This window comes from Bombina bombina, chromosome 2 (genome assembly GCF_027579735.1).
Source record: "Bombina bombina isolate aBomBom1 chromosome 2, aBomBom1.pri, whole genome shotgun sequence".
Classification (NCBI taxonomy): domain Eukaryota; kingdom Metazoa; phylum Chordata; class Amphibia; order Anura; family Bombinatoridae; genus Bombina; species Bombina bombina.
The window spans coordinates 105,069,919-105,082,262 of NC_069500.1; the positions used below are offsets into that span (position 1 = coordinate 105,069,919).

At 38.2% G+C, this 12,344-nt stretch overlaps 1 protein-coding gene across 1 annotated transcript in view; it reads right to left on the bottom strand.

The window, feature by feature from the left end:
• The window catches only part of SKP2 (S-phase kinase associated protein 2), a 52,829-nt gene that overhangs the window by 12,828 nt on the left and 27,657 nt on the right, over positions 1 to 12,344 (bottom strand). Inside the window, exons 4-6 of the mRNA XM_053700425.1 lie at positions 11,742 to 11,885; positions 9,731 to 9,865; positions 7,763 to 7,861 (exon numbers count right to left, since the gene is read on the bottom strand). Of these exons, the coding sequence (XP_053556400.1) occupies positions 7,763 to 7,861; positions 9,731 to 9,865; positions 11,742 to 11,885 (378 nt within the window). The remainder of the gene's footprint in view (positions 1 to 7,762; positions 7,862 to 9,730; positions 9,866 to 11,741; positions 11,886 to 12,344) is intronic.

Genomic DNA, 12,344 nt, shown 5'->3' on the forward strand with positions numbered 1-12,344 from the left:
AACTCTAGGATATTGATGGTAAGCATAGACTCCGTTCAAGTTCAAACACCCTGGACTCTCAGGGAGTTCCAGACTGCTCCCCATCCTATCAAGCTGGCATTCGCTGTCACCATCACCCATGAAGGGCTGCGGAAGCATGTCCCCTGGAATAGAAAATCCAGCGACAACCACCATAGAAGAGAGTCTCGTCTCCTGATCTAGATTTATTTGAGGAGACAGATTTGAATAATCTCCATTCCACTGTCTGAACATGTTCAGTTGCAGAGGACTGAGATAAAACCGAGCAAACAGAATGATGTCCATTGCCGCCACCATCAGTCCAATTACCTCCAGCCACTGACGGCTGAAGATTTGTCTGAAGGGCTCGGCATGAATTCAGAATCCTTAATTTTCTAACTTCCGTCAAAAAGATTTTCATGGACAGAGAATCGAATAGCGTTCCCAAGAAAGGAACCCTTGTCTGTGGAACTAGCGAACTCGGTTCACGATTTACCTTCCACCCGTGGGTTCTCAGGAAGGACAGAACAAAGTCGGTATGAGACTTTGCTAGCTGATAAGACGCCTGGATCAGAATATCGTCCAGATAAGGCGCCCCTGCAATGCCCCGCGGTCTGAGAACCGCCAGCAGAGACCCCAGAACCTTCGTGAAAATTCTGGGTGCCGAGGCCCGAAAGCCACGAACTGAAAATGTTTGTCCAGAAAGGCAAACCTCAGGAACTGGTGATGATCCTTGCGGATAGGAACATGAAGATATGTATCCTGTAGATCCACAGTAGTTATAAATTGACCCTCCTGGATCAATGAAAGAACGGAACGAATAGTTTCCATCTTGAAAGATGGAACACTGAGAAACTTGTTTAGACATCTAAGATAGAATTAAAAGTTCTCTCTTTTTTGGGAACCCCAAACAGATTTGGATAAAAACCCCTGTCCCGGTGCCCGAATCGGAACGGACAAATACTCCCATGGAGGATAGGTCTCTTACACAGCGTAAGAACGCCACTCTCTTCATCTGGTCTACAGAGAACCGAGAAAGAAGAAACCGCCCCCTGGAGGAAAATCTCTGAATCCCAGTTTGTATCCCTGAGACCCTATCGAATGCCCAGGGATCCTGAACATCTCTTATCCAAGCCTGGATGAAGAAAGAGTCTGCCCCCCACTATATCCGATCCCGGATCGGAGGCCAACCCTTCATGCTGACTCAGGAGCAGCAGAAGGATGTACCAAAAAAATGCGAATAGACACCTTCCCGGTTAAAAGAAGAAGGGGGGGTCCCTTAAGTTTTGAAAGGCACGCAAATTACTCTGTCGCCCCCTCAAAGTGGATTTCTTATCCTGAGGGAGGGAATGAATCTGATGTTAGAATTAATCCCTTGAAGGGAAAAAGTCAAAACTTATATGCAGATAACACATCCGCAGACCAAGATGTCAATCATAAGCCTCTGCGTGCTAAGACGGAAAAAAACCCTAACTCTTAGCCGCCAGCTTGGTAAGCTGCCAGAAAATCTATAACTGAGCTAGCTAAGAACTTTAATTCCTTTGATATATGAAAGGGAACTCTGAAGTTGTGTGCGTCACGTACATCCTAAGTCACAAAGGATGAATGCACGCCAAGAAACAGCATTAATGTCTTAATAAGAAATGACCCTTACTGTCACTTTAACTGTTAAAACTGAGGCCATTTACTTTATTAGTATAAAAGCAAATGAAAAGCACGTGCAATATTGCATAACGCAGTCACCCTTTAGAAATTAACATGCAAATCTGGGCGCCTGCCAATCTAAGTATGTAGGCTAGGCGTCAGTAAAAAAGGGCACCCATCGTGGGACACTTGACTAAAAAGTGTTACTGACTCTTTTATGTAGTTTTATTTTAAATAAACGTGACTAATTTATCTGCCCCCTTTTGCAAAGGTACTAGATAATAAATATTTGCAAGAGTGAGAACGCTGCTTAAAGCATCTAATTCTGAAAGATTTCTCTTAAAACATTGGGCAGAAGAATCTGTGGATGAGCCATATAGAATAAACACAAAAGCAATAAAATTTATAGTGCAGGTGCTAATAACAAATGTACTGCTTTATGCAACTGATAACATAGCAATTAAACCTTTCACGGTTTCATTGAACTCAGTAAAGACCATTTTTGATCTCGCCATTATTGGACACTGACAACAGCATAAAATTGGAAAGTGTCTAAATACAGTGTGCTTGCGACGTCTCTCTGCCTATTTACGTGACAGAGAAAGCGTCCCATGCACACAAAGACTCCACAAGCGGCGCGAAGACCTCCCAGCTGTATGTGAGAAAAACATAACCTAGGAGGCATCCGGCGGTACGTTTGTAAAAAAAAAAAAAAAAAAACAAAAAAAAAAAAAAACACACACCACTAGCCAAACAGCGTGCACACACTGGCGCGTAACGAAGCCACGCCCCTTCCATGGGCGTATCGAACTCAATCTGCAAGAAAAAAAATGGAGCCGCCGGGAGAACAATACTTAGTCGAAAAGGTGCGCAGACAATGGCGCGAAACGAAGCTCCGCCCATCGTGGGCGTGTCAAGCGCAATCTCCTATGCAGACCAACAATGTGAAACCATTGGGAGAACAAAAGTAAAAGACAAACAACCCGTAATCAGCTGCAATAAACTGATAGGTATAAGTCTCCCTGACAATTGCCCTCACAAAGTGTCCCCAACATGTTAAATACATTCATCGGAACTAATAAGGCAATCTCCCTGTCGGCTGATATATTTTCACATAAACCATAATGGGAAAGGGAAACCGGTAAGAAAAAGAACACGGAACAATCATGTATATTTTATTAAAACAGGATAAATCATTCCGAAATCTATTTTGTAAATAGAATCACCCCGTCTGTCGGCTTCTAATTTTCAATAGAAAGCGAAAGCAACAGGGAGTATCGTGCATAAAAACGTAATCATAAAAAACATAATTTATGTAAGAACTTACCTGATAAATTCATTTCTTTCATATTAACAAGAGTCCATGAGCTAGTGACGTATGGGATATACATTCCTACCAGGAGGGGCAAAGTTTCCCAAACCTTAAAATGCCTATAAATACACCCCTCACCACACCCACAAATCAGTTTAACGAATAGCCAAGAAGTGGGGTGATAAGAAAAAGTGCGAAGCATATAAAATAAGGAATTGGAATAATTGTGCTTTATACAAAAAAATCATAACCACCACAAAAAAGGGTGGGCCTCATGGACTCTTGTTAATATGAAAGAAATGAATTTATCAGGTAAGTTCTTACATAAATTATGTTTTCTTTCATGTAATTAACAAGAGTCCATGAGCTAGTGACGTATGGGATAATGACTACCCAAGATGTGGATCTTTCCACACAAGAGTCACTAGAGAGGGAGGGATAAAATAAAGACAGCCAATTCCTGCTGAAAATAATCCACACCCAAAATAAAGTTTAACAAAAAACATAAGCAGAAGATTCAAACTGAAACCGCTGCCTGAAGAACTTTTCTACCAAAAACTGCTTCAGAAGAAGAAAATACATCAAAATGGTAGAATTTAGTAAAAGTATGCAAAGAAGACCAAGTTGCTGCTTTGCAGATCTGGTCAACCGAAGCTTCATTCCTAAACGCCCAGGAAGTAGATACTGACCTAGTAGAATGAGCTGTAATTCTTTGAGGCGGAGTTTTACCCGACTCAACATAGGCAAGATGAATTAAAGATTTCAACCAAGATGCCAAAGAAATGGCAGAAGCTTTCTGGCCTTTCCTAGAACCGGAAAAGATAACAAAATATGATAATTTAAAGCATAATCCCAAATATGAAACTGACTGTCTGGAAATAAGGAAAGTTGAACATTCTGAGTCAAGGCAAATAAATGTTTGAATACATATATTTAGAACTTTATAAATAAAGTGCCCAACCATAGCTTAGAGTGTCACAGAAAATAAGACTTACTTACCCCAGGACACTCATCTACATGTTTGTAGAAAGCCAAACCAGTACTGAAACGAGAATCAGTAGAGGAAATGGTAAATATAAGAGTATATCGTCGATCTGAAAAGGGAGGTAAGAGATGAATCTCTACGACCGATAACAGAGAACCTTATGAAATAGACCCCGTAGAAGGAGATCACTGCATTCAATAGGCAATACTCTCCTCACATCCCTCTGACATTCACTGCACGCTGAGAGGAAAACCGGGCTCCAACTTGCTGCGGAGCGCATATCAACGTAGAATCTAGCACAAACTTACTTCACCACCTCCCTTGGAGGCAAAGTTTGTAAAAACTGATTTGTGGGTGTGGTGAGGGGTGTATTTATAGGCATTTTAAGGTTTGGGAAACTTTGCCCCTCCTGGTAGGAATGTATATCCCATACGTCACTAGCTCATGGACTCTTGTTAATTACATGAAAGAAATCACATACACCATTTAGGTGTTATATAGGATAACCCTCCCTGCCGGCTGTTAAACTAGAGGTAAGCCGCTGGGAGACATACAAAGACATGTCGTTTCCAGAAATGCCTGTGAAAAACATATCCCTAGTCCAGGGATATATCAACATATAGAACGTCAGCCCCTGGTACACATTTGATAATGAGTCCTTACAGAAACAGTTAATTCCAGACATGAGAAAAACTATAGTGCCTGATGACATGATACATGACAACCCCACGCTATGTAAACTAGGAAAGCCCTTCCAGAGAGCCTACGATTCCCAAGAAGTGAAAGTACAGCCATTTCTGAGGTAGCATGGCCCAGAAAAACAAAGACTGCACTTACCTTTATGCTGAGCGACAGCATGAGACGTCCACAGGATCAAGAGGTCTTCTCCCTCCTGCAGTTCTGTGGACACAGAAAGGGCCTTAGTTACCTTTTGCTAAGGCCATCAAACCAGAAGGGCAGCAATAGTATGGGAGGTGCAGTGAGGGTAAAACCCCACCAGTTCCCATTGCTTTAAAGCCACCTGTAGCTCTACTCTAGAGAGTGACAAGGAATACGACTACACCCTATAGTAAAATAGCACTCTTTGGCACCATTTTAAAAATAATAAACTCTTGATTGAAGAAACTAAACTAACACCTCACTTTACCTCTTCGTATCACTAACACAGGCAAAGAGAATGACTGGAGTGGGAGGGAAGAGAGGAACTATATATACACACACAACTCTGCTGTGGTGCTCTTTACCTCCTCCTGCTGACCAGGAGGTGATATCCCACAAATATGAAATCTGTGGATTCATTGTATCTTGTAAAATAATTTTTTTTTAGCTGTGGGCTGCTGTAGCAGCTAAGAACGGCGATTGGTTGAAACAAAGGAGCTTTCTACATGAAGTTTCTTATACTTCATGAATGAAAGTTCCCTTTATTTGATGCAATAGTCAATCCTAGCGTTTGTACAATGCTAGGATTGACTTTTAATTTAAGATAATCTAGATACAAGAGGTAACTAGGTCTCAGACTTTCTATTGTGGGGCAATCCCACCATATATGTAGTGTTACAATGAGTAATTGCTAGCCAAATATCAAATGATCTATATATAATATAATAATATATAATATAATAATATATAATAATAATATATAATAATATAAAATATTATATTTTTTATATATATATATATATATATACACACATATACATACACACATATACATATACACATACACACATATACATATACATATACACACATATACATATACATATACACACATATACATATACACACATATACATATACACACATATACATATACACACATATACATATACACACATATACATATATTTTTTTTACAGGTAAGTCTGAAATCCTGACATTACTCAAGCGGCTGTGGGTAAAGCCCAATGTAATGCAATTCCCCCATCTACATAATTTTTATGCCTCTGCCTGGGGGGTTAAAGGAAGGTGCCCTGTCGAACCTCTGAATCCACCCCAAGTGAACCCCCCAAAAGATAGTGAAGATATGAATTACAGTGCATTGTATATACTGTATGTTTGATGCGGTGACACGATACACTGAGAAGATTTATCATGTTACATCGGGCTTTAACCACAGCCGCCTGGGTAATGCTAGGATTACCCAATTTCTTACTTTACCGCAACGCACTCACACACATATCCCAGACGCTTAGTCACTGTAACGAATCAAGTCCTTACCATCATAAGGTACTCAGAATTCACCATTTTGGGAAGTATATAGCTTAAATGGGCCTGTCACTAAGACAACCAGAAAAGGATAAGATAAGTATGTAATATGTGGGATAGAGGAGACAGGAAGAGCAGCACAGGAGCAACAGAGGTGTTATAAAGACAGAGAGATCTGGGATCCCAGGTGAACAGGCTATTAATTTATATGCACTTATTTTATAGCTATAAAGATTTTTATGTCCGTTTGGGTTTGATGTTAGGAATTGTACGTAGTTATGTTAATGTGTAATGTATTACAAGTAATTATTTTAAATGGTACCCTTATAAGGAAGCATAGTATTTTGTATTGCGTAATTTAAGATTTTGGGTGCTGTGATAAATAAAAACAACTAATAAAGTTGTTAAATTGAGCCGATTTTCTCACAAGAGAATTCTTTAAAAATATTTAATTGGCAGATTGTTTAACATTTGAAAAAATTAATATTAATTATTCTCAATAGTAGCATCGTTCCCGTTTTATCACTACCTCTCCAACAATGGCTTAAAGCAGTCAGGAATATACAAAGTAGCCTTGATGTTAGCTACCATCTAGTGAAGCTTTCAATATTATGTTCGTGTATGCTTGATGAGATGGACAACCTAGAGGTATTTGAGAATATATGGAGCCAATCTGAGCTCCCCAAGCAAGAGCTCAACCTCCCTCTCACACTTTTGAACATAGGCCAGGTCATGAAGGGTCAGAGAACAATAAGTTAACTTTGGGATATTGAACCTCTCACAGAAACAGCTGACCAACAATTCTTTTTAAACAGGGCCAATAGTCTAGCAAGGCTGGATTTGTTTGGATGGTGGTCCATGTAGTTATGAAGCTATATATAGTATCACCTTCTACTTCCGAGAGACTCTGCCATGGTTTTAGCTTACCCCTCTCTATAAAGCTTACCAAGGGTATGGTATTGCAAGCATGTTGGAATCTATAGTATCCCCCCCCCTCAAAACCAAGCCTTCATTTAGTGTGACAATCAATCACCCGCTGAAGGACCACGGCTTTGTTGTAATTCTACAACAAAAGTATACCTTTCATTTTTGGAATGTAGAAAGTAGATCTTCCAATTTTGGGCTTCAAGTGACCCCAGATGAACTTATTTAATGCAGCCTGGAGGGTGATGCAGAAGGATTTGGATAGGCTGATAGGAATGGTTTGTAGAATGTACAGGATGCGTGAACAACATTCATCTTTAAAGACGTGTATGTGTCCAAGCTAAAAGAGTGACATTTGCGTCCAAGACTATGGGGCCTATTTACTAATGTGCATCCGCTGTCCGCATTTATCATTGCACCAGCAGTTCTTGTGAACTGCTGGTGTAATGCCGCCCCCTGCAGATTCGTGGCCAATTGGCCGCTAGCAAGGGGTGTCAATCAACCCGATTGTATTGGATCGAGTTGATTTCCGGCGATGTCTGTCTGCCGCCTCAGAGCAGGCGGACAGGTTATGGAGCAGCGGTCTTTATAAGCTTGATAAGTATGTCCCTAGAAGTCCTGTTATATATTGACAATGTTATGTAATTCTCTGAGAAAAGCTGAGCTTCATCTGAAGTGAGATGCAATCTTACCTAGTACAGTTGCTTAACATTTCTTTAAGTGTTTCAGGAGAAAACCCAGAGCAGCCACCAAGATTTAGTCGTTCCATAGCTGAATTTTTAGCAATACCACTAGAAAAAGATATAATTAAAATGTTTCTGTTATATCTTCCAAAAACTTAAATAAAGAGACAATACACAGCCATATGAATTCAATATTTTGCTTGTTTTGATGTAAAATACCTTGCTTTTAGGTAAAAATCACATCTGCAGCTCATGCAGTCTAGAGAGACCAAAAAGTAAATTCTATAACCTAGGCCAGGACTAATTTATTCAAAATCTAGGAGTCAGCCCATAAATTTAAGAACCAGAAACTTTTAGTCATCCCTTTGAGTTATATATAAATTAAGTTGGAACAAAGTTATCTATTTAAAGGGACACTTTTGTAAACAACATGGATTATGAACCTGCATTTTGCACTGAAAACCTCTGCTTTAATTTTGTCAAAGCAGCATATTGTTTTGTTTTTTCTTTTCACCGATTTCCCTTTCCCCCCCAGAACAATATGTAGATATAGCACGAACTCTATTTTTAACATGTGCAGTTAATGAAAGAGACTGGGGTAGCCTGCCCTCTTCTCTTCCCTTAAAGGGATACTAAACCCATTTTTTTTTCTTTAAATCTCCCCTTTAATTTGTTTCCAATGATGAAATGTACTTGCTAGAGTGTATTAAATTGTTTACAAGCTTTTCCATTACCCTTATATTGGCATTTGAAATAGTTGATTTAAACTTTGGTATCCCCACCTATTCTGAAAGTTTTAGGCCTCAAGGCCAAGCTGCGTTAACACAGCCAGTAGAAAAATTACTCACAGTGGGGTAAAGAAGAGATAAGGTAATAAAATGTTAATTTTTCATTGTTCTCTTCAGGTATTAGTGATTAGTTTACGGACAGATATAAGATAAAGAAGCAGGTATATGTACACAATGTGATAAAGTAATGAGATCAGATTATATCTACAAGCTCAACCAATTTTATTAGGTTGTGGCTTCAAAACACAAAATCAGCTATTTCATATACACAAATAAGCCTTAAAAAGCAAATTTTTTTTTTTTATAGTATACTGTAACTTTAATGAATCAGAGCATGCAATTTTAAGCATCTAATACATTTTTCTTCAATCTTTAGCTATCTTTATTTAAAAATCAGGAATGTAAAGCTTAGGAGCCGGGATATTTTAGGTTGAGCACCCGTGTAGCACTTACTTATTGGTGGCTACATTTAGTTACCAATAAGCAAGCGTAACCCAGGTTCTGAACCAAAATGGGCCGGCTCCTAAGCTTTACATGCCTGCTTTTTAAATAAAGATAGCAAGAGAACGAAGAAAAATTGATAATAGGAGTAAATTAGAAAGTTGCTTAAAATTGCATGCGCTATCGAAAGACAAAACTTTGGGTTTAATATCCCTTTAAGGTAGTTTAGCACTGATTCAACTTAGTTACTTAGTAATAATTTAACAGGTATTGAAACCGACATATTCCTTTCTATTCTCCATCTAATAGCAAAATACAAATATATTATGTATTTACAATAATATTCACTACACATGTGCATGCGGATCCTTCGTTAGGATCCGAATGCAGAGATATGCGCTCATTTCAGAGCCAGGTTCTTGTGCAAGATCATCACGTCAAGATCTAGATTTGCACAGATCTTAACATGGTGATCTTACACAAGAATTAATCCGGCTCCGAAAAGATCTGAATACTGCAAACACAAGGAATAATTATTTTTTCTCTCCCTTCAGTACTAAGACTTGAATATACAATTAAAAATTATATTATGTGAACATCATTGTTGGTAATAAAAAAAAGCACCATTTCCTATAATTTTCTAAAAAAACACACACTTTTTCCTTGTATTATCAGAAAATATGCAGTTAGTACAAATCTCCGCATACTGGTCAACATCTCCTGGTGTACAGCACTTCGGTTTACTTACTGCATTATTTCATCAGACAAAGTCAGTCCCTCTAAGCTCAGGTTCTGCAGTTTATGACAGCGGGATAGAATACCGTGCAAAGCATCCACACTAACTGTACAGTTAGAGAGATCAACATGTTGCAAACGCAGAGGTCTAGAGAAAAGAGAACATAGCAATATTAAAAAGGTATAGCACACACTAAACGAAATAAGTTATTGCCCAAAATACAAAATAAAATACACCCTTTTATAAACCAACTTGCACAACGGCTACAACAAAACTCACTGCACTATTACATCTGCAAAGGAAAGCAACAAGAACCAGTACAAGTGTAACAATTAACTTTCTTATAATTTCTCTTATTCAAGTTCCAAAAAGACTGAAAGCTGTACAAAAAAAAAAAAAAAACACCACACATTGCAGGTCTTAATACAAGACAAGCATCTTCTATAAAAAGTGTGTAAAATTACCCAATATTAAAGGAGCCAGAAGTTAACATGTTAGGATACATGGCTTTGATTTTTAAAATCTTGGTAGAGAGCACAGAGCTCAACAAATACCAACACAAGGACATCTATAAGCACTACTGCAACTTTGTTCCGATGTAAATAAATAAATCCCAGCAGGAAGGAGTTAAGCACAGGCTATTGACAAGCTATGTAAACAGAGCCAGCAAAATAAATGAGACTCCCAGAAGGAAAGAAAGTTCTAAAATGTTAATTTTCAATTGTTGTTTATAAGTATTGTATAGAGACAAAGATAACAAAGGGAAGCATTTAAAAAGGGACATAAAACAAGTTGGGATAGAGACAAAATTTATTATATAACAAATTTCAAAGTTATGTATATTTCCACTCCCCTTGTACCATGTGATAGCAATCAGCCAATCACAAATGCATATACGTATAGTCTGAATTCTTGCACATGCTCAGTAGGATCTGGTGACTCAAAAATTGTAAATATAAAAAGACTGTGCACATTTTTATTAATGGAAGTAAATTGGAAAGTTGTTTAAAATTACATGCTGTATCTGAATCATGAAAATTTAATTTAACCTGAGTGTCTCTAAGTTTCTGAATTTTAAAGCTCTAACTCCCACCACACATTTCCTTCTATAGCTGTATCTACAGTATATCTATTGTTCTTTTTGTAGAATGCAAAGATGCATATGGATTATCTGCTGAAGAATGCCTAGAAGCAGTGAACTCAGTTAAAATACAATGCTTGTGTCTAAACACTGATAAGGGGGGTGGGGCACAGTGCTCCAGACAGCATAGCTTTGTAAGCATTTTTGAAAATTATCTTAAAAATACTTGCCAGCAATTTTTAAACAATTTTTTAATGCAAACTATTTTTAAATAATTAGCCCTTTTAGGATATGCACAGATCTCAACCTGTTTTATGGCACTTTAAGTGATAAGAAGTCAGATCTCTCTGCATGCTTAGCCTATTTTGATGGTTTCAAAGTGCAAATCCAACTATTTTATATACACAAATAAACAAAGAATCCATTTCTAATACATTTTATACTCTGCAGCTGGTATAATAAATCATTAGAAAAACATTAAGGAAAACAATTTTACAGTATTTTCCCTTTAATTTTGCAACATTTTAGACTTTTGATGCAATATTTAAAGGGACAGTCTAAACCAGAATTTGTATTGTTTTAAAAGATAGATAATCCCTTCGTTACCTATTCCCTAGTTTTGCATAACCAACAGTTATATAAATACACTTTTTACCCCTGTGATTATCTTGTATCCAAGCCTCTGAAAACTGCCCCCCCTTATTTCAGTTCTTTTGACAGACATGCATTTTAGCCAATCAGTGCTTAGCAAAATTAGTGATAAAAGTAAATCGTTTAAAATTACATGCCCTAGCTGAATAATTAAACTTCATTTTGAACTAGACTGCCCATTTAAATGTGGGGAACCATGTTTGTTGGACTGACCATTAACAGTTCCATACCAGAGTATTACAATGCACTGCAAAGCAATGTGTTAAATTATTGTAACAAATGCCTCCTTACCTTGTCTTTTTAAATATGGGTTCTCCAATGCAGGATCTGGGGCAACGAAATACAACCACACCCATAGACAATAGCTTTCCAACTACTCCATCAGCCAGATGTTTGCCGCACAGATCCAAGCTGTGCCAAAGGGATTCATCAGATCTAAGGAACAATATGTTACTTATGGGGTACCACAAAGGGACATTAAAGTCATTTTTTATTTATGCAGCAGAAAATATTACTGGCTACAATGTTTGAAATAAAATTTGTCAGCCGCAACCCTAACCCCTATGAGAAAGGTGTCCTGAAAGATCTAAAAACAAATTATGCTTACCTGATCATTTTCTTTTCTTCTGATGGAAAGAGTCCACAGCTGCATTCATTACTTTTGGGAAATAAGAACCTGGCCACCAGGAGGCAGACACACCCCAGCCAAAGGCCAAAATACTCCTCCCACTTCCCTCATCCCCCAGTCATTCTGCCGAGGAACAAGGACCAGTAGAAGAAATATCAGGGTGGAAGGTGCCAGAAGAATAAAATAAGGACGCCCCCATAAAAAAAAACAACGGGTGGGGGGGGAGCTGTGGACTCTCCATCAGAAGAAAAGAAAATTATCAGGTA